We start from the raw sequence: 22693 nt of genomic DNA on the forward strand, positions 1-22693 counted from the left end.
TTGTTATTACTAGTATCATCATTAATTCTGACGTTAGGGCTCCCTATGTAGCATAGGCTAGTCTCGAACTCCTCGTCAAAAGAAAACCTACTTAGATTCCCAAGGAGTTGGGACAATAGAAGTGTACTGATAGACACATTCGTGCTAACTTCTCTCCAACGCAGACTACTCCATACCTAGTGCAGTTTGGTACCCAGGAAGCTGGATTAGTGACATCCTTGGCAAAGGCCACTTTAGAAGGAAAGGGTTAGCTTTGGCTCTTGCTTTAAGGGTACAGCCCAGCATAGCGAGAGGCCATGGCAGCAGGTGCGCATGGCAGCTTGTCACGTGGCATCCACAGTCAGGAAGCAGACACAAATGAATGGCATTGCTCAGTTCTCTTTCCCCTTTGCATTTGGTCCAGGGCCCCAGCCTAGGGAATGGTGCTGCCACACTCAGTGCGGGGCTCCCCGACTCAGTTAACCTAATCTGGAGATGACCTCACAGACAGGCCCTGTGCTCTGTCTCCTAGTCAATTCTAGATCTTGCCAAGATGGCAATCATGATTCCCTTAGGTGTCACTGATGCTCCCAGTAGGGGCTTTCCAATGAGCTGTGGCCCTGGAATGGACTTCCTTCCTCATCTTATTTCTCAAGGTCTTTTATCTGTCACAGAGCATTAGCAACAATGAAAATAGAATACAGTGCCATTAACCGAATTGTGCAAGATCAGCTGCTTCCAGGACGTGAACAGGAAAGGAAAAATAATATTGTGAGCTTTTGTATGTGAGGGTGCCAACCTGGTGTTCTAATGCACACATGTGCATTGCACACTTGAATGCAGGTGTCCAAAGAGCCAGAAGGAAGGCATCAGACCCCCTGGGGTTGGAATGACAGGTGGTTGTAAGCTCACTGATAACTTAGGAACCTAACTCAGGTCCTCTGCAAGAACATTAAATGTTCTTTATGGCTGAGCCATCTCTCCAGCCCCTTACTGAGTACCCTTTGAATGGTGGCCCTCTTAGCCTAGCTGCTGGACAGCCCTGGGCTCTGTGTGCTCCTTACAGCCACAGGGCTGGGACAGTGAGAGCAATGCTGTAGCTGTCTGATTCTATTGTGAGGGAGAAGGTAACAGCCCATTAAATAGGAAAGCAGCAAGGGCTTTTACGATTGGGACAGCACATTTGCATAGGTGTGAGGTGACTCAGCCTCCACTCTATACGTGGCAGGGTGTCTTAGAGGACAGCTCGGGCTGATCTGGGTGGTGGATCACAGTGGCTCAGCAGCCCCCACATCCTCCTGTCACAGATCTGTCTCCAGTGGATGTTTAGGGAGTCCCTTCTCTGAGCTGTCCCCAGGCCCCTCTTACAGCGAAGACACTAGAGGAAACACAGGGACCCTGTGCACACGGCCCCATCTGCAGCAGAATAGCTCCTCCTCGCTCAGCAGAGGGGACTCAGACCAGGGCCAGGAGATGGCTCAGAGGACAGAGCACCTGTTGCACACGTGCGAGGACCAGAGTTTGGATCTCCAAAGTCCACGTAAAAAGCCGCTGGGGATGGTGGCCCACTTGTGATCTCAGAACTCCAGAGATGGAGGAGATAAGGGACCCCCAAGGCCAGCAGCCTAGACCAGCCAGATCCGTGAGTTCCTTAGTCCAGATTCAGGAGAGACCCTGGCTCAGAAAACAAAGTGGGGCACAGTGGAGAAAGACTTCTGGGGTGGGCTGGTCCCGTTCCCACACGCATGTGTATACACATGCATGCTCATTCACACACACGTGCTCCCCAGCACAGCCCCTCGGGCGTGAGGGCATATGTGGTGTGCATAAGTCAGTGAATGAATGAAATGAACCTACAGTAAAAAGAGGCAAGGGCTCCCCCCCAACCCCCGCCGCCCCTGCCCCAAAGACAGGGTTTCTCTGTGTAGTCCAGGCTGGCCACTGGCCTCTCCTTCCTGAGATTAAAGGTGTGAGCCACCATTGCCCAGGTAAAGGCGTTAAAAACAAAACAAAAAACCCCAAAAAACTGGCTAGATGTGTTTAGAGAGTTGAGGCTAGGGCTGGAGAGATGGCTCAGAGGTTTAGAGCACTGACTGCTCTTCCAGAGGTCCTGAGTTCAATTCCCATCAACCACATGGTGGCTCACAACCACCTGTAATGGGATCTGATGCCCTCTTCTGGTGTGTCTGAAGAAATGTACTCATACACATAAATAAATAATTCTTTTTAAAAAGAGAGAGTGAGTGAGTTGAGGCTAGATTCTCTCCCTCCCTCACCCCTTTACCAACCCTCCCATCCCTCCCCACCCAATCCTCCCCCCATCCCCTGCTCCAACCCCCCTCCACACACACACGCGCGCACACGCACACACACACACACACACACACACACACACACACACCAGTCAAGTGCTGGCCCCTCGGGCAGAGCAAAGTCAACTTTGGTTCTGTTGCTGCCCCTGAAGGATGAGCTGTGCGGCCCAGACCCCACCCTGTCAGACGAGCTGACCTCCATCCTCTGTGAGCTCACGCAGCTGAGCAGAAGCGAGCACTGCAAGGTTGCCCTCAGAGCCAGACAGGTTGGTCGGGGAGCACGGGGAGCACGGGGGCCGGTGTCTGTGGCTCTCCCTCCTCCCAGCTCCCGTCATCCCTGTCCTCTCTCCTCCTGTTGGCAGGTCCTGATCGCCTCCCACCTCCCCTCCTACGAGCTGCGGCACAACCAGGTGGAGTCCATCTTCCTGTCCGCCATCGACATGTACGGCCACCAGTTCTGCCCAGAAAATCTCAAGGTGAGCCTCAGGGACAGACCGTGGGTTTTTCTTACCCTCAAGGAGCCCCCCAGTTTTAGTGACATCCAGTTCAGAGTGGCTAGGATGGACGGTCCCAGGGAACATCAGCAGGCTCTGGGAGTTGTAGGTATGGAAATCTGTTTGCACAGGGCAGCAGGATTGAGTCTTTCCTGGCCAATACAGGGTTAACATCTTTCTTTCTTTCTTTCTTTCTTTCTTTCTTTCTTTCTTTCTTTCTTTCTTTCTTTCTTTCTTTCTTTCCTCCTTCCTTCCTTCCTTCCTTCCTTCCTTCCTTTCTTCCTTCCTTTCTTCCTTCCTTCCTTTCCTTTTTTCTTTTTTTTCTGGAGCATAGCAGGAGGTGGGAGCCCTTTGCAGTGGGAGTGGGGGATCTGGGGTGGGGGAGTTGGGATAGTTGTGGGGGGACTAGGGTAGGGACAGGGAACTGGGATAGAGGTGGGGGCTGGCACTGACTTTATCTTTCTGGGCTCCTGCCCGGGCCCTAGCTTATCATAAACTTCCAGGCACCCATCAGTGTTTGAAACTGGGACCCTGCCCTGGGCACAGTCACCCCGCACTCCTTCATTGTTCGCTCTCCCAAGGCTCTATGGGACACTGCAACAGTGACCGTGACTTGTGCCTGCGCCTCACCCCACCCCACCCTCCAGCTTCTGGGGCACGCCTACTCATGTTCTTTTTGCTTTGTGGCCCCTCATGTTTCCCATAGAAACTAATACTTTCAGAAACGACCATATTCGACGTCCTGCCCACTTTCTTCTATCACGAGAACAAGGTTGTCTGTATGGCGTCCCTGGAGGTAAGGAGAAACTGGGACACACACTCCGAGACCCTATGTTGTGCGCCTTGCAAATGTGACCTTTTCTCTCTAAGGAAGGGGTTTCTGTTCTCTCACAGGGGCTAAGTTGAGCTCAGAGATGTGAGGTGATTTTCTCAGGGCCACACAGACAGGGACAGAGCCAGGATTCACACTTCATTGATTTTCTTGCAAAGTCCACACCAGTAACACTGCCAGGGTACAGCTGGGCCACACCCCAGTGCTAAGCCAGATGCACCCTGTCCAAACTTCTTATCCATGAGCATTCAGTATCTTAAAGGCTTTTCTGTCTGGAGCGGAGGACACAGCCACCTCCCTTGTACAGGGAGAGGCTTGCCTGGCAGGGTGTCTGACAGGCACTCTGTCCCAATAGATTCCTCTCAGGATTGCAGTTTGCCTCTGCTCCTGCAATGAGGAACTGACGTCTCCTGTTCAGGAACTTCCTTGCCCCAGACTGAGTTAAGTCACTAACAGTCTTGTCTCACCCTGGACCTCCAAGCTCAGTGTCTCCACTCCCCTGCCTTGTCCTGCATCTTTTAGACTCTGTGGGTCACCCATGCCATGCCAGCTTTGCCTAGGTCTTCACAGAGACTGGTTTGGCCTTTTGAGACTGTGTCAGCTGCAGGGGCCCTCACTTTCGAGATCCAGCACACACCCCATCAGACGTTATTTTGACAAGGGTTATTTCCCAGTTGTATCTGTGAGGGTTTTATTTTGGCTTTTAAAAAGGTTTTTTTTTTTTCCCCCCTCTGAGACAGAGTTTTCTCTGTGTAATCCTGGCTGTCCTGGAACTCACTCTGTAGACCAGGCTGGCCTCAAACTCAGAAATCCATCTGCCTCTGCCTCCCAAGTAATGGGATTAAAGGCGTGTGCCACCACTGCCTGGCTCTCATTCCCTCCCCCCCCCCCCCATGGCAGCTTCCATGCTATAATGGCAGAATCTAGGGGCTTCCTCAGGAATGAGGTCTGCCAAAGTCTGAAATGTTTGCTCCTAGGCTCTTGAGAACCCCCCTTTCGTGTAACTTAGAGAGCCTGCAGCTGCCCTGTGCACAGAGCTTCGCCCTGGTCTCTGTGAAGGTTCAGCGTCCTCCCTCTGCTTCCTCAGGTTTACGTGCGGAGAGGCTACATCGCCTACGAGCTAAACAGCCTGCAGCACCGGGAGCTCCCAGATGGCACCTGTGTGGTGGAGTTCCAGTTCATGCTGCCCTCTTCCCACCCCAACCGGTAGGGACTGGTTTTCCTTGTTTCTTTCCTCTCTGTCTCGTCTTCGGGAGGATCCAGCAAGTATGCGTGGCTGCTGGGCAGACCCCTTCCCAGCCATAGGTCTCCTGCAGTCTTGCGTGCTCATCTGTGGAACGAGGACAGCCACCCAGTGTCATCTCCTGTCAGGGACCCACAAGTGCTGCCTTGAATGCCCATCAGTGGACGTGAAGTGACAACCTAATTAGTTAGTCACAAGGTAGTGTTCAAATGTGGGCCAGTGAGATGGAGCAGAGGGCAAGGGCACTGGCCTGCAAGCCCAAAGCCCTGAGCTCACTCCTTGAGACTCACATGATAGAAGGAGAAAATGGACTCTTGGAAGTTGTCCTCTGACCTCCACATGTGCACACACACACACACACACACACGCACATGCACACACACGCATACACTCACGTACTCACACACTCACGCACACACACTTATAAAAACAAAATGTTAAAGTGCTGAGTCGTCATGTGTGGGTCTTGGCTGCATATTATACAGGGCTCTACAACATTCTATCACTGCAGTGGACTGTGTTGTCCCAGACCACTGGGGAAAGTAAATGAGCTAAGACCACACCCCAGGACAGTGCCTGGCACAGGTGAAGCTGTGGTAGCAGTCTCGGGGCGGTTTTGGTTTGCACTCTTACAAACAGAATTGCTGTCCTGTAACACTAGTGGGGGGTGGGGGTGGGGAGTGTGAGAAGCCTCTATGTGTAAAGTATCTTTTATTCTCCTGATGTAATTGTTGTCTCCGAGGTTTACTGCCTCTGTCTGTTAACCTAGGCTGAGTGCTGGTTCTTCCGGCCTCTGTACAATCTTGTCTAGGCCTAGGATGTTTAGGCCTAGGATGTTTTCAGCCTCTGAGACTTACATCTGAATCAGCTCGCCCTTGCTAGCTCTTTCTGAGCTCTGGCTGGCTGATCCACTCAGCTGTTCTAGCTCAAACTCCTCTCCAAGCTGATTCAGTCTGGCTTCTCGTGGCCTCTCCAGAGTTGCCCTGCTTGGCCTCAAATTAACTTTGGCAAAGATTTGTTCTAATCTTCTGGCTCCTTCTCATTCTCTGGCTCACCCTGTCTCCAGCCTGCCTCTGAAAAACTCTCCCATTCAAATGGCCTCCTCTCTCTGCACTGCTCTTATAAGTAGCCTCTCTTTCCTCTCTTCTTTGGTGAGAGTTGGGCATATCCTGTTCTGTCAAATCTTTCTCTGATTCGTCACTTTGTCTGCCACTCAATTAGACATCGTTTCAAACACGGCTGCTTTCTTCTACAAACTTATTTTACCTTCATTGTTTGGGATTAAAGTTGTGTACTAAGGCTGAACCATACCACAATCAGAAACAGGTTTTTCCAGTTAACAGCACAATCTCGGGGTTCACAGTGTGATCAAATACCCTGCAGCATCTGTGCTCTTGGTCCCCTCAGCCCTTCCATCAGCTGACCAGAAGTGGCCTTCATCTCAGTTTTGAAGAAAAGAGTCCCTGGATCCCCTCTCTCCCACAGGCTGAGCATAGGAGCCAGGGCCTGAATCATAGTCTCACTGAGAGCTCTGTTGCTGGCGCCTGCGGCTGCTGGGAACCAGAAGCAGGACCAAGGGTGTGGCTTGTCTGTGTCCTCTGGGAGTGTTCTCATGGGGACGTCTGTCTGACCGCACACTGCTCATAGTCTCTTTAACCCCTCTTATTTCAGAAGCCCAGTAGAGTATGGAACCTTCTAGAATGTAGTTATATCTCCCCACCGAGATCCAAAGGTTCCCTCCCTGCCACTATCCCTGGTACCTCTGTCTTGGAGTCTCTGTGGGTTTCTCAGAGGCCTTGCTTGTGGCTAGAGTGGAGGTCATGTAACTTGGGTTCCAAGAGTCAGAACTCATATATATGAGGCAGGGTCCGTGTTTTCCTGAGCAGGTTTTCCTGGTTCTCTTGTGCTTTTGTTTTATTTATTATCTTTGTGCGTGAATGTATATGTGTATGTATGTGTTGTATGAGATGTGTGTGCATGTGTGTGTGATGTGAATGTGTGTGAGAGGGGTATGATGTATGTGTTCATGTGTATTTGCATGTATGTGTACATGCATGTGTGATGTGTGTGTGCGTGAGGGAGATATGCATATGTGTGACACGTGTGCCGGCATGTGTGTATAAGAAAGGTGTGCAGGTGTGTGTGTAAGAGAGATGTGTGTGCAGGTGTGTGTGTAAGAAAGATGAATATGCAGGTGGGTGTATGATGTATGCATAGGTGTGTGTGAGAGAGAGACATGTGCAGGTATATATGTGTGTGTGAGAGAGACATGTGTGGAAGTACATGTGTGATGTGTGTTACATGTATGCAGGTGTGAGATGAGTGTGCAGATGTGTTTGAGAGACACATATAGAATGTGTGTGTGAGAGGTGTGTGCAGGTATATGTGTATGGTGTGTGACGTGTGTATGCAGGTATGAGTGTGTAAGAGAGTGTAGGTATGTGTGTAGATGTGTGCAAGAGATGTGTGCCAGGTGTGCATGTGTGAGATGTGTGTGTAAGTATGTGTGTGAGATAGGTGCAGGTTTGTGTGTGTGATTGAAAGAAAGGTGTGTGGAGGTCAGAGGACAAGTCCCTGGGGCCTGCTCTTTTCTTTCACCCTTATGTGGGTTCTGGGAATGGAACTCACATCATCAGGCCTGTGAGGCAAGAGCCCTTCCACCCTTCCACAGCCCCTCCCTCAGGACTTTACAGGTGTTTCTCTTCCTGTTGCTTTTGAAAGAGCACGCCTTATAGATGAGAAGGAAGGCCCCCAGGAGGCGGCTCCAGCGCCCCGTTTTTTGTTTTTATCTGTTTGCTTTTTTAACCTTTCTTATTTTTTCTTTTTTAAAGGCCTGCAGTTCTTTTTGCCCCATTATGAGACAGGTCTTGTATTGATTCAGCTTTTTTAAGGATGGTAGTCTGTGAGCATGGGTGTGTGCATGTATGTATGTGTATGTGCAGTCAGTACCTGTGGGGGGTGTGTGTGTGTGTGTGTGTGTGTGTGTGTAATGCAGCATTTTGAAATTGTCCCACAGGAGTTGTTTTCTCTCTGACTGTTTTGTCTGAGCAGGACCGTGACTTCCCTAAGGGACATGGGGGTCACGTACTATTTCAGGGGGGACCTACATACATGCCCAGGCCTTCCCAGACACACCCAGAAATGCACTTCACCATTCTGCAGGGTGATTCTAACTCCAGTAAAATTAGAAAGGAAGATCAATCATTACCATGAGTTTGTGAGGTATCTGAGCTTGGTTGGCACATGGGCTTCTTATTGGCTTTTGCCCAGATAGGCTCTAACCTGGGTCTGGTAAGGCGGAAATAGCAGCGCTCAGGAGACAAGCAGCGTTTAAGGCCAGGCAGACCAACACACAAGACCCTGGGTTGGTTGGTTTGTTCATTTTGAAGAAGAAAATTCCCCGGCTCCCAGGAAAGGATAGAGGTAGAGGCTTGGAATCCACTATACCGTTGGCTACAGCAGCACAGGCCCAGCAAAGCCACATTCATTTAGGCAAAGGGGACCTTTCCCAAGTCCCCATACACCAGCCATGGGCCACCCTCACAACAGCCCTCCTTCCTAGGAAGGGCGGGGTGGTTCCAGCTTCTATGAACATTCTGTTTTTACACTTAATGGATTCATCCCTCCCATACCTGATTCCAGAGTCCTCACATGCCTGTTTTGGTTCCTGGGAACAGTGGCTCTCTAAACCCTTAACAGCCACTGACTTCATCCCAAGACAGGGGAAAGGATGAGGGGATTGGAGGCCTGGGGCAATCCTGGACCAAACTTGCCTCCTCCCCAGCTGCCTGAAGATGGGATCTCCAGGGGAAACTGAGGCTGGGAGCGTACCTCTTCTGTGTGTCTACGTTTGCCTCTCTGGATTTCCCTCGGGACTGTGGCTGGACTGAACTTGTTTATATGTGTGCATCACTCATTCATGTGACTAAACTCGCTTATGCGGTCATCATTCACTCATTCACTCACTCACTCACTTCCTGTGTCCTGAGGAGTCTGATGCGACCCCCTCAGCACCTGCCCAGCAACCTCAAGTCCTCCCTCGTAGCCCCCATTTCAGACCCTACCTATCTACGGAAGCATCTTATCCTGATCTGGCTTTCCAAAGCATCCGTCCCAGGAAGAGCTTTGAGGGCCGAGTTGGCAACAACTGCCCCAGTCTCCCTTTCTCCTCAGCCTCCCTCTCTCCTCAGCCTCCCTCTCTCCTCACCCTGCAGGATGGCCGTGCCCATCAGTGTCTCCAACCCCGACCTGCTGAGGCACAGCACAGAACTCTTCATGGACAGTGGCTTCTCCCCACTGTGCCAGCGGATGGGGGCCATGGTGGCCTTCAGGAGATTTGAAGAATTCACCAGGTAGGGTGTAGGGGCTGTATGGGCTTCTCCAGCCCCAGCCACTCATTCATTAACACTTGGGCTTGGGGAGACCCAGATTCGGGCACCGCAGTTAAGAATTACAGACTCGGGCTGGAGAGATGGCCCAGCGGTTAAGAGCACTGACTGCTCTTCTGGAGGTCCTGAGTTCAACTCCCAGCAACCACATGGTGGCTCATGACCATCTGTAATGGGATCTGATGCCCTCTTCTGGTGTGACTGAAGATAGCTACAGTGTACTTATATAAATAAATCTTAAAAAAAAAAAATTACAGACTCCTCGGGGAGTAATAGGAAAGGCTGGCCCATGGGACTTGGCTAGACAGGAGCCCAAAGTTCTAGCATGCTGTTCTACCACAGGGACTGGCCTCATCCTTTAGAGGCAGGGGTCCCTCAACTTTCTTCTGTCCTACCCCACAGGAACTTTGATGAAGTCATCTCCTGCTTTGCCAACGTGCAGACAGACACTCTTCTCTTCAGTAAGGCGTGCACTTCCCTGTACTCAGAGGAAGACAGCAAGGTAAGCCCAATGGACAGTGTTGGGGGGCGTGGCAGGCTCTAGCCCCGCCCTCTTGCCTCAGCCCCTGTTTCTCTCTTGCAGAGCCTCCGAGAGGAACCCATCCACATCCTGAATGTGGCCATCCAGTGTGCCGACCACATGGAGGACGAGGCGCTGGTGCCAGTCTTCCGTGCCTTTGTACAGTCCAAGGTATTCCCCTCGTGCCTCTGGGGTACCTCGGAGGACAGGCTGTCTTGACCTTTGTGTTGTTGCTGTCACAAAATACCTCAGGCTGGGAATAAAGTCAAAGGTTGATGGGGAGGGCAGGAGAGATGGCTCAGTGGGTAAGGGGCTCTCACTGCTCTTGCAGAGGATTCAGGTTCAATTCCCAGCACCCATGTGGCAGCTGGCAACCATCCACAACACTGTGGTACACAGATATACATAGGAGCATGACACTCATAAACATACAATAAATCAAGCGCAGATATAGCTAGATGGGTTTTGTCTTAGGGTTTTACTGCTGTGAACAGACACCATGACCAAGGCAACTCTTTTTTTTTTTTTTTTTTAAGGCAAACTAGGACACCTATCAACTGGCAGCCAAGCCTTTTTTTTTTTAATATATAGATTTATTATTATATCTAAGTACATTGTAGCTGTCTTCAGATGCACCAGAAGAGGGCATCAGATCTCATTATGGATGGTTGTGAACCACCACGTGGCTGCTGGGATTTGAACTCAGGACCTTCAGAAGAGCAGTTGGTGCTCTTAACTACTGAGCCATCTCTCCAGCCCCCAAGGCAACTCTTATAAAGACAACATTTAATTGGGACTGGCTTACAGGGTCAGAGGTTCAGTCCATTATTAAGGTAGGAAGCATGGCAGCATCCAGGCAGGCATGGTGCAGGAGGAGCTGAGAGTTCTATATCTTCATCTGAAGGCTGCTAGCAGAAGACTGGCTTCAAGGCAGCTAGGATGAGGGTCTTAAAGCCCGAACCCACAGTGACACACCTCCTCCAACAAGGCCACACCTACTCCAGCAGGGCCCCTTTTCCTAATAGTGCCCCTCACTTGGTGTAGCATATGCAAACCATGACAGGTTTTTACCCTGCTAATTAAAGTTCAGACCAAAAGTGGACACTCCTGGTCACCCCCACAAGACAGTGTGGCTGTGTCCTGACTCAGTTCAATCTGCTCTTGTGTTTTCTGTCCATAGCATTGGAGTCTGAACCCTTACACATATGCCTCATAACTTCCAGTGCACACAGCATCAGTATATAACACGGCCATTGAATTCAGACTGAGGATATAGCTCAGTGGTAGCGCTCTTGCCTGGCATACTATGGGCTCTAGGTTCAAATCCCGTTACTACCAAAAAAAAAAAAATCACAAAATGTACAACTTGATGCTTTTCAACTATGCACACTGTCAGTTTGAGAACATCACCTGAGAAGCAGAACCCCGAGCTCTCTCAACCTTCTCCCCAGCCCAGCAGAGGCAGCCACCGACCTACTTCCCGGCTCTGTAGACTCGCTCATCCTGAATGTTGGCTGCTAGGGGAGCCTTTGACTGGCTTCCTGCAGTTAGTGTGCTTGTGGAGTTCATCCATGTAGCAGCATACGTCAGCACACCAGGCCCTTACCAACCAAATAATCTTCCGCCGTATCTGTGCTTTTCAACGCAGAAGCACATCCTTGTGGATTACGGACTCCGAAGAATCACATTCCTTGTTGCCCAAGAGGTTAGTCCCAGTCCTTAGTCCATCGTCTTCCCTGTTCTCTGAGCCTCAGGCCGGGTACTTAATAATTATTCTCAAGGGTAAGTTAGAAGCAATTGGGACCATGTTTCCAGATGATTCCTTGTGGAAGCAGACTGAGCCATTTTTAACGATTACAAAATTAGCAGGGGCAGGGCTCGGAGTCTACTTTCACTGAATTGTCTTTTGCATGGATTTCTTTTGGCAGAGAGAATTCCCCAAGTTCTTCACGTTCAGAGCGAGGGATGAGGTAAGAGCGAAGGTGTTGATATTATTATTTCTGAGTATCCTTCATGTGCCCCCATGGGCATGCTCAGAGCCTAAAGTATGGGCCCTCACTTTTCCCTGGAATCATGCCGCCACAAGGATCCTCATGTATCCTTTAGCGAGCTTGGGCACACAGGGCTCCTGCTCACTTGATGTATTTTGCGTTTGCTGCTGTACTCAGTAAGCTGGCTGCCTGCTTTATAAGTAAATCTCTATTGGTACACAGATACAGCCGTTGGATTTGCTGTCATGATTTTCACAGTCACTGAGCCTGTATGGCTCATCACCCTAAAACTTTTTTGCTGACTCCCGTTCTAGAGCAGGTGGCCTTATGAGCTCAGCGCTTTGTATTTTGATGGTTCTGGGTCTGTTTTACTCGAGTAAACAACATCCTTATTTGGGGGTAGCGGACATAGGGACTTGTTATTTTTCTCTTCAGTTCAGTTTCCAAAACTGCCAGTTGATTCCTTTGAGAAACTTTCTTCCATAAAGAAGCCAGGTTCAGAAGTTGAAGAATAAGAGACGCTGACAGACAGCAGCCTCATGGCTCTGGCATGTCCTGGGGCAAGCAGGGCATCCTCAGGAGTTGCTTTCGCAATGCCCATGACCTGCAAACCCCTTGAGCCTCAGAGATTGCTAGTGACGAGGTACCCCAATAAGGGCTCGTTTCTGAGCACCAGGCTCAGCAACATGCAGCCTGGGTCATGCAGGCATGCTGCTGTCACAGTGACAAATGGACTGTCCTCTCTCTGGCTGGCCTACAGTTTGCAGAAGACCGGATTTATCGCCACTTGGAGCCTGCCCTGGCCTTCCAGCTGGAGCTGAGCCGGATGCGCAACTTTGACCTGACCGCTGTGCCCTGTGCCAACCACAAGATGCATCTTTACCTGGGAGCCGCTAAGGTGAAGGAAGGGTTGGAGGTGACCGACCACAGGTTCTTTATCCGAGCCATTATCCGGCACTCAGACCTGATCACCAAGGTAAGGTGACACAGGGTGGCTCCCTGTCCCCACCATAGTGCTTGTCCTTCTGCTCTGGCCTTCTCTTTTCAAATTCCCATCTGGGCTGCATTCTGGGGATCAGGAGGTATCCTGACTCCTTGCAGACACATCAGCTAGCGGTACTTCAGTCAGATTCTTATTTTCTGACATTTTCTGGGTAGAAGAGAGTGCTAAAGGGATAGAAAGATGCTGGCTTGTTCAGGGAATTTCTTGTATTTTCTGATCAATGACTGGTAACGATCACATTGTGAAAATTCAAATGTTATTACAAAGTCAAGCTGAGGGTGGGACGGCGTGGGTCAGGAGATGAAGCACTCACCGTTGTGCAAGCCAGAGGAGTTGGGCCCAGAGCCCACATGAAAACTACTCAGGTATGGGTTCCCTGTGATCCCAGCAGAGACAGGGAATCCCCAGGACAAGGAGGCTCACCAGAGTGAGCAAGCTTCAGGTCTGGTGAGACACCCTGTGCCCAGAAAGAGTGGAAGGCTGGGGGCACGGCCCACAGCTGCTTGTAACTCCAGCTGCATGGGATCTGTCACCCGGGGACTCCATGGTCACTGCATGCACTCACACATACGCCCCCCCCATACACACAATTTAAAAATTAAAAAAATAAAAGGAAGCAGAGAGCAATTCATAGAGGATACCATCAACTTTAGGCCTTAACACACAAGTGCTCACATGTTCCTTAGCACTGGTGTGCACACATGGACACATAGCACACACATACATCATACAAATATAATACCACACATACATATGCTTTTAAAAAAATCACGTGAGAGTGCCAAGCCAGATGTGGTGGCGCACGTCTTTATTCCCAGCACTCAGGAGGCAGAGGCAGGCAGATCTCCGAGTTCGAGGCCAGCCTGGTCTTCAGAGTGAGTTGATGATCTTTCTAGAACCAGAGTCCCAGGACAGCCAGGGCTGCACAGAGAAACCCTGTCTCAAAAAACAAACAAACAAAAAAAAGAGACCAAGAGTCCTTCAGTGGAGGGTCAGGCCTACTGATGATCCTTCTGGAGCTGAGTCCATCCCTGTATGGAATGGAAGGTCAGGGCCAGTGTAGGCAGGACACTCAGACAATTGTGGTTTTACTTGTGGGCAATGCTCTATGTGAACAAAGACCCATTCATGAGGCATCCCATTTAGTTACGTGCCCATGGACATACTGGGTATGTTGGGGATGGGAGGAGGGCTGATTTTAAAAAGATCAAATTGGCTACTGATGAATTTAAAAACTACAAAATTACATGTATGTATTATGTATGTATGTATCGGGGGTATATGCATGTACCGAGGGTGAGAGGAACCACCATAGCACATGTGTGGGTGCAGGAGGACAATTGTGGGGGTCTATTCTCTCCTACTGTGTGGGATCTGGAGACTGAACTCGGGCCGTCAGGCTTGGCAGCAAGCCCCACTACTCCCAAGCATACCCTGATGCCACAGTGTAGATGTCTGAGGAGCAGGGTGCAGAACACGGCTCACAGCCTCAACAGCTTTCTGCCCACAGCAATGCTCTGCCATCTCACCAGACACGCCAGGAAGAGGGGGAGCATGAGCTAGGTACAAGGCCACCGGCTGAGGCTAGCCTCCTTGCTCTCCCTTTGGCAGGAAGCCTCCTTCGAGTACCTGCAGAACGAAGGTGAGCGGCTGCTGCTGGAAGCCATGGACGAGCTGGAGGTGGCGTTCAACAACACCAGTGTGCGCACTGACTGCAACCACATCTTCCTCAACTTTGTGCCCACAGTCATCATGGACCCGCTCAAGGTTGTACCGCTGCGGCTTTCCTGGGCCCCGGGTGTGTTTTCCCACTGTTCTTCATGCCACATCGCTCTGGGGTCAAGTCTCCCGGTCCTCCAGGCCCAAGTTCTAGGATTGTCTCAACCAGGGTTTGACTGCTTCAAACAGACATCATGACCAAGGCAACTCTTATAAGGACAACATTTAAGTGGGGCTGGCTTACAGGGTCAGAGGTTCAGTTCATTATCATCAAAGCGGGAGCATGGCAGCATCCAGGCAGGCATGGTGCAGGAGGAGCTGAGAGTTCTACATCTTCATCTGAAGGCAGCTAGCGGAAGCCTGGCTTCCAGGCAGCTAGGATGAGGGTCTTAAAACCCACACCTACTCCAACAGGACCACACCTCCTACAACAAGGCCACATCTCCTCCAACAGGCCACACCCACTCCAACAAGGCCACACCTCCTCCCACAGGGCCACACCCTCTTATAGTGCCATTCCCGGGCTGAGCACATACAAACCATCACCAGGATGAACACATGTGGTTAGCTGAGAGTCAGGGGAGAACAGACCCGCTAGAATGTCCAGATGTTTGGGCTCAGACAACACGTGTGTCTAGAATGTCAGGCAGAGCTTATTCCCTCTCTAACTCTAGGATCTGCTGTTGTAGGAGAGAGCCTAAGGTCTGAGGCAGGGGCACTGTGCACAGGCCAATACTTCAGGAGACAGACCTTTAATTATTGGTGATTCTAGAACCAGAGAAGATGTCAGTATCTGTAGGAGTCACAGGACCCACATGGATGCCCTGGCCTGACTGGTCCACGCAGTCCAGAAGAAAACTGTGATGGCCTGGGAGGTAGAGAGAGATAGGGTGACTCGTCACCCCATCACTGAGGATATAGCTCAGCAGCAGAGCACCTGCCTGGAATGCACAAGCCCCTGTGTCCCATCCCCATCGGTGGTTAGCCGCTAATAGTTTCTGTCGCTGCTGGGCTCCTTGCCTCCTGCACGCTTCACTGTGCCCTTGACCGTGTGTGTGGGTCAGGCTCTGACGGTGCTGCGCTTCTTTGCAGATCGAGGAGTCGGTGCGTGACATGGTCATGCGCTATGGCAGCCGTCTGTGGAAGCTCCGAGTGCTGCAGGCCGAGGTTAAGATCAACATCCGTCAGACAACCTCAGATAGTGCCATCCCCATCCGCCTCTTCATCACCAACGAGTCTGGCTACTACCTGGACATCAGCCTCTATAGAGAAGTGACGGACTCCAGATCCGGAAATGTAAGGGCGCACCAGCTAGGGTCTTGAGCCCAGATGTTCCAGGCATCAGTGGAAGCCACCTTGGATCATGGCAGCTTCCAGTAGATGGCTTCAGGGCGTGGTGGATGTGGTAGTTTTCTGTTTGTCCATCCTCCTAAGCAGAACCATTGGCCCCCTTGGCAGAGTCCATCCTGGGGCCACGTCGCCGGTGGGCAGTGGAGTGTGTGGCCATTAACCGTGCAGAGCTCACTGCCACTGGTCCGACAGAGAGACATGTTTCCCCCAAACACCTTGCAGAAACGAGCCCCAGACTATTTTACATGTGCATGCGTGTATCAATACACATGTGTTCCTGCCTCTGTGTGTATCCACGCACTCTTTAAAGTTGAAATGATGAAACTCAAAACTCTCGAGTTGCAAAGGTAGTGCAGAACGAAATATTAGCTGAGGTCTACGCTAACCCAGCTTCCCCCAAGGACATGATGCAGTTGACCATAGCGTGCTACCTAAACTGTAAAGTGACACAGGTGTCCTTCTGATTGCTCAGGTACAGACCGCACGTAGATTCCCATGGTTCTTATCTGCATACCTTGTGGGTGAGGCTCTGTCTCCCACAGGCTCAGTTCCCACGCGGCAAAGGGCGTGATCTCTGCACAGTGGATCTGCCTCTCCACTGAACTTTTGTTGCCAGGACTCAGGTTGGGGTGGGACTCAAACCTAGGTCCACTAGAAGAGCAGCCAGTGCTCTTAACCTCTGAGTTGCCTCTCCAGCCCCTTCCCGTCTTCTTTCTTTCTGTCCAGATCATGTTTCATTCCTTTGGCAACAAGCAAGGTAGCCTGCATGGGATGCTGATCAATACACCCTATGTCACCAAGGACCTGCTCCAGGCTAAGCGATTCCAGGCACAGTCCCTCGGGACCACCTATGTGTACGACTTCCCAGAGATGTTCAGGCAGGTTCGTCTCACGGGCTCAGACGTGAAGCCTTTCCCCTCCTTCCATGGGAATCCATCCCTTGTCCTAAGTTATGCTTCTGAGACCGGTTCTAGATGAGGTCTTCCTAGGACGAATTAATTCATGCTGGGATGACTGACTTCATGGTACTTTCTCTCCCCGAGACAAATTGAACTTTAGCTTGTTAAGTGATGTGCTATATAGAAGCTTAGGAAGCAAAGGGAATCGGGTGGGGGGGGGGATCTCGTAATCAATAATGACGTGTGACAAATTGTTCAACATTTTAATCTTTGCTTCTGGGTTGTTTGTGTATTTGCGTGTGTATGTGTGTGTGTGTGTGTGTCTGTGTGTGTGCGCGTGCGTGCGCGTGCAACATCAGGTATTTTCTTTGTTCTCCATCCTGTTTTTTGAGATAGGGTCTCTCAGTTAACCTGGAGGTTGCCACCAGGTTTTCTCCAGTCTCCATCTCCTCAGCTCTATGGGATTAACCCTGGTCCTTATGCTTTTGAGGACCCCACTTTACTGCCTGTGCCATCACCTCCAGCCCCTACTTCTGATCTGTTTGCACGTTTATATGTTAACTGCTGCCTGCCAGCCCTACTCTGAGGCTAGGCAGACCCTGGAACGGAGGCGGGACATGCATGCATGTGCATATATATATATGCAGTGTACATTTTGCTTTAAAGTAATTAGTCCCTTGATAACCAAGAAGTCACAAAAACAGTACAGGGAAAAAAGAATGAGCCATTTCCCCAGGGACACATTCTGATAAGTCACAGTGTGCGGTGACACAGGAAATCGACACTGGTGCAATTGATACTGGCTTTGAGGAATCTTAGTCCTACCCTGATCCCAGTGTCTGGGATCCAGGTGCAGTGGCACCTGTCTGCAGTCTCAGCTGTTCAGAAGGCTGAGACAGGGGCATCACTCGATGGGAGTTAGAGGCCTGCCTATATAACCTAGTGAGAGTCTGTCTCAGAAGAAAATATTAGGTTTTTCTGACTATCCATTTAGACCAGCAGTTCCCAACCTGGGGATATAGACCCCTGCAGGGTTTGAACGACCCTTTCTCAGGGATTGAATATCAGGTATCCTCCATATCAGATATTTATATTGTCATTTATCACAGTAGCAAAATTAGACTTAAGAAGTAGCAACAAAAATAATGCTATGGTTCGGGGGAGGGGTCACCGCAACACGAGGAACTGTATTAAAGGCTCACAACATTAGGAAAGTTGAGAGCCATTGATTTAGATCCTGTAGAAAGGAAGGGGTAAGGGACATAAAGTATCACCCATCTGTGACACGCCCACCAGACCCAGCATCTGACTCCCCTGGCACACATGGGCACATGAGTGCAGGGTTTCTCTGTTCTTCTTCTTGTGCATGCATGCCGAGTTTATTCACACCATGTTACATGCATCCAGGGGCCAGCTGAGCCCAGAGGGTGTTGGATCCCCTGAAACTAGAGTCATGGATAGTTGTGAGCTTCCTAATGTGGGTCCTGGGGCCTCTGGAGGAACCATAAATCTCTCTTAACCATTGAGCTATCTGGTACCAAGCTGAGTCAATACTTTGAAAAATACATTCTGGCTGGAGAAGTGGCTCAGTGGGTATCAGGCTTGTCACACGGGAGTGACAGCCCGAGTTCAGACCTCCAGGGCACCCACATTAAAAAAAAAAAAAAAGCCAGGCATGGGAGAGTGCACGAGAAATTCTGAGCTCTTGGAGGCAGACACAGGGGGATTTCTGGGACTTGCTGGCAGTCAGTCTAGACAGTAAGTGAGCTCGGGGTTCAGTGAGTGTGTGTGGTGTGTGTATGTGTGAGAGAGAGAGACAGAGACAGACAGACAGACAGACTGTCTCAATAAAAGGGGATGGGGAGTGTGATTGAAGACCTGGCACTCTGACATGTCACCTCCAACCAGGAAGGGCAGCACTTTCCCTACCCACGACTACAAGCTTTTCCTCTCCCCCAGGCTCTCTTTAAACTGTGGGGCTCCCCAGAGAAGTACCCCAAAGATATCCTGACATACACAGAGCTGGTGTTGGACTCTCAAGGTCAGCTGGTGGAGATGAACCGGCTTCCTGGTTGTAACGAGGTAGGAGGTGAACGTGAGGCTGGGCCCGGCAGAACTCAGCTGGGGTCAGCTTGCTTTAGATGTCGTCTGGAAGAACCTGGAGGCATTTCAATTAGCCTTCATCTCATTCCCAGGTGGGCATGGTGGCCTTCAAAATGAGGTTCAAGACCCCGGAGTATCCAGAAGGCCGGGACGCCGTTGTCATCGGCAATGACATCACCTTCCAAATCGGCTCTTTCGGCATAGGGGAGGACTTCCTGTACCTGCGAGCGTCTGAGATGGCCCGGACAGAGGGCATCCCCCAAATCTACCTGGCAGCTAACAGCGGGGCCCGTATGGGCCTGGCTGAGGAGATCAAACAGATATTCCAAGTGGCTTGGGTGGACCCAGAGGATCCCCACAAAGTACGTCAGATGTGGGGGTGGCGGTGTGATGCTTACCTAGGTAGATCATCCCTAACCCAAAAGCCTCCTTATGAGAAACACTTCCGGATCCAAAGCTTAGGTATCAGTGTGACGTCCCAAACAGAAAGTCTCACCCAACTTCACTCGCTGAGTTTCAGTCAGAACGCAAGTACCTGAAGATGCTGTACGTGAGGTATCTGAGTAACACGGGTGAATGTTGTGTTTAGACTTGGTACCTCACTCCCTGGATATCTCATTATATGCAGATATGCCCGCCTGAAAAAAAATTCAAAATCTAAACTGCTTCTGACCGCATGCAGGTAAGAGAGGCAGAGCCCACATAGCATTGATAGGGTGTCAAGGTTCCTGTGAGACGGTGGGAAAGGGGCTGTAAGCCCACTGTCAGTTATGTAACTCAGATTCACTGAGACAGGCACAGTGCCACATGTGTGTCTGAGCCGTGGGGAGGCTGAGGCAGAAGGATAGAGTTCACAGCCAGGCTGGCCTATGTAGTGAGACCTGTCTAACTCACACACATGCACACACACACACACACACACACACACACACACACACACAAGCAACATCAAGAAACAAATGCTTTGGGACATAGTGATTATCAGGAAATGGCTTAAAAACACCCCTTTAGGGGAATGACAGCAAGAACTTGTAGATATGTAGGTGACATGCGATGGCTTCTAAATCCATGTGTACCCAGAATGCAAAGTGAGTGATGTCCCACACCAGGGCCTTAGATCATGTGTGTCTGCACATGTGGGTGCATGTGTGAGGGCACACATGTGCATATGTGAGGGTGCATGTGTGTCTGCACATGTGGGTGCATGTGTGAGGGCACATGTGTTTGTGTGTGCATGTGTGAGGGTGTACTGTATACATGTGTGTGTGCACGTGAGGATGCATGTGTGTGTCTGTGCACACTGTGTGTGTGCACGTGAGGATGCACGTGTGTGTCTGTGCACACTCTGTGTGTGCACATGGGTGCTAACGTGCATGTGTATATATGTAGGTACATGTGTGAAGGTGTGTGTGTGTGTGTGTGTGTGAACAGGTCCTCCTCTGCTTGGGATCTGCCAGGGCTTCTAGGCTAGGTGACAAGCAAGCTTCCAGGGCTCCTTCCTCTCCACCCCCTCTCCTGTCACTGTAGGCACTCAGCCCTGATGTGAGGCAGCAGGGTGGGGTGGCCACTCTCACACAGAACATGTCCTTTAGACAGTGACGCTGTTTCCCTACAGTAGAAAAAAGCACTTTGGGAGTCAAAAATTAATTTTCTATTTTAAAAAAATATATATCTTTAGGGTAGTCTCAGTTTAAACATCTGAAATCCAAAATGCTCTGTAACCTGAAACCTTTTGGTCACTAATCTCATCCCTAAAGTACCAAATTTTACCCACACCTGTGCTCATAGGATGGGTCCCCATGAAAACACACAGAAATATGACAGTATGTTATGGGGTTATATATAGGCTCTCCATAGGCCATTTATAGGTTACATATAGGTTATACCTTTAGCCTCGCAGTTCTCAACCTGTGGGTCACAACCACTGGAAAACACACATTTCTGATGGTCTTAGGAACCCTTGACCACAAATTTATTTTCGTTACTGCTTCATACCTGTAATTTTGCTACTGAGCTCAGTTCCTAAGATCAGAAATATGTGTTTTCCAACAGTCGTGGCCCACAGGTTGGGAACAGCTGCTGTACACAATAAGTGCCTACCAAACATGAATGAGACGATGTCTCAGTAGGTAGAAGCAAGTATTCCAAAACTGGACATACTTACATCTGAAACACTTCCAGACCCTCAGATTAGGGCTGTCCGACCTGTATACACTGACACACATGTACACATGTGGGCAACACATTTCCTAGACAGTATGTAACCAGACAGAGTGTGAGGCTGTAAGGAAGAGAGAAGCTCAGAGTAGCCCCGTGGTTGGCGGGTGGTGTGAGCCTGCGGTGTGTAGCTGTACAGCTGATGCTGTCCACAGCCGCCATGGACGTTGTTGGCACCTTAGACCATCTGGTGGTCGTGGAGTCCACGGAACAGGACCCAAGACTCACTGAAGTGTGTTTTTAAGGGATTTAGATACCTGTACCTGACGCCCCAAGACTACACCCAGATCAGTTCCCAGAACTCAGTGCACTGCAAGCACATCGAAGATGAAGGCGAATCCAGGTAATCTCGGGGTTGACAGTCAAGCCCTAGTGTAGTCACAGTTCACCTTAGCTGCCTGTGTGCGGTGCTAATATCTTAACCAATTGGGACAATCTCCTGGTTACCTCCAAATGATTCAGTCCTCCCTCCCTCTCTCCCTCCCTCTTTCTCTCCTCTTTCTTTTTCTCAGTTGAGCTTTCTAAGTACTAGGCAGGTGCTATACCGTTAAGCTATACCCTCAGTGATGCATCCTGTATTCAAAATAGCAGCTCATGTGGGGAAAAGATTGGGTTTTAAAGGTTCGCCTCTTCCCCCCTTCCTTCCATTCTTTCCCTCTCTCCTTTCCTCCCTCCCTTCCCCTTCCATTCTCTTCTTCTCTCCCTTCTTCCTTTCCTCCCTCCCTCCTTCTCTCCCTCCCTCCCTCCACCTTCCCTCCCTTCCTTCCTTCCTCCCTGCCCTGCCCTATCTGTCTTTCTGTCTCTCTGCCTCTCTTTCACTCTGTCTTTCTTGAGACAGGGTTTCTCTGTGTAGCCCTGGCTATCCTAAAACTCATGCCATAAAACAGGCTGGCTTCAAACTCAGAGATCCACCTGCCCCTGCCTCCCAAGTGCTGGGACTAAAGGTGTGTGCCATCACCACCCAGTAAAAAGTTCACATCTTATGACCAGTTATCCAAAAAGATACAGTGGTCCCTGGGGGACCTCTCTCCACAGACCAAAGGCTAGGCTAGTTTCCTGTGGGATGTGGGGTAGGGTGTGTCATTATCGACGTCCGCCTTAATCTTTAGGAAGCGTGATACCCAGGGCCCTGAGCCCCATCTTCATTTTGCCTCTGACTGTTTTGGGTCCCAGTGTTTGACTTTGCTCGACACCCCCCCTCCCCCCAACCCCAGACCTGTGGGAAACGTGCACTTCCTGTTTTTGTTTTGTTGTTGTTTTGAGAGGAGCCTTGACGTCAGCCCTGTTTGAACCTTGCAGATACGTCATCGTGGATGTCATCGGGAAGGATGCCAACCTGGGTGTGGAGAACCTGAGGGGCTCGGGCATGATTGCAGGAGAAGCTTCCCTGGCTTATGAGAAAACGGTCACCATCAGCATGGTGAGCGCCTTCCTGCTCTCTTCCTTCCTTTGCTTCTCTTCTGTGTGAGCGTGCGCATGCATGCACACCCGAGTAGAGGCCAGAGATCAACATCAGGCATCTTCTATCTATCGATTTTCACCTGACTTTGGGGGGAGCAGTGTCTCTCTGATTCAAGAACTTGCCAATATGCCTACAGCTGGCCAGGCAGCCCCCGGAGCCCCCTGTCTCTGCCTCACCAGCA

At 50.4% G+C, this 22693-nt stretch overlaps 1 protein-coding gene across 5 annotated transcripts in view; it reads left to right on the forward strand.

Moving 5' to 3' along the window:
• Window positions 1–22693, forward strand: part of Acacb (acetyl-Coenzyme A carboxylase beta) — a 104441-nt gene that overhangs the window by 67837 nt on the left and 13911 nt on the right. For all 5 annotated transcript variants that reach the window (XM_006530111.3, XM_006530113.3, XM_006530112.3 and 2 more), the window contains 17 exons: window positions 2444–2557; window positions 2654–2767; window positions 3492–3581; window positions 4705–4823; window positions 9075–9212; window positions 9651–9750; window positions 9832–9939; window positions 11417–11473; window positions 11697–11738; window positions 12520–12735; window positions 14374–14529; window positions 15574–15777; window positions 16558–16713; window positions 18690–18812; window positions 18926–19195; window positions 21296–21393; window positions 22350–22470. In XM_006530111.3, coding sequence (XP_006530174.1) covers window positions 2444–2557; window positions 2654–2767; window positions 3492–3581; window positions 4705–4823; window positions 9075–9212; window positions 9651–9750; window positions 9832–9939; window positions 11417–11473; window positions 11697–11738; window positions 12520–12735; window positions 14374–14529; window positions 15574–15777; window positions 16558–16713; window positions 18690–18812; window positions 18926–19195; window positions 21296–21393; window positions 22350–22470 — 2226 coding nt within the window. The remainder of the gene's footprint in view (window positions 1–2443; window positions 2558–2653; window positions 2768–3491; window positions 3582–4704; window positions 4824–9074; window positions 9213–9650; window positions 9751–9831; window positions 9940–11416; window positions 11474–11696; window positions 11739–12519; window positions 12736–14373; window positions 14530–15573; window positions 15778–16557; window positions 16714–18689; window positions 18813–18925; window positions 19196–21295; window positions 21394–22349; window positions 22471–22693) is intronic.

Source organism: Mus musculus, chromosome 5, assembly GCF_000001635.26.
Source record: "Mus musculus strain C57BL/6J chromosome 5, GRCm38.p6 C57BL/6J".
Lineage (NCBI taxonomy): Eukaryota > Metazoa > Chordata > Mammalia > Rodentia > Muridae > Mus > Mus musculus.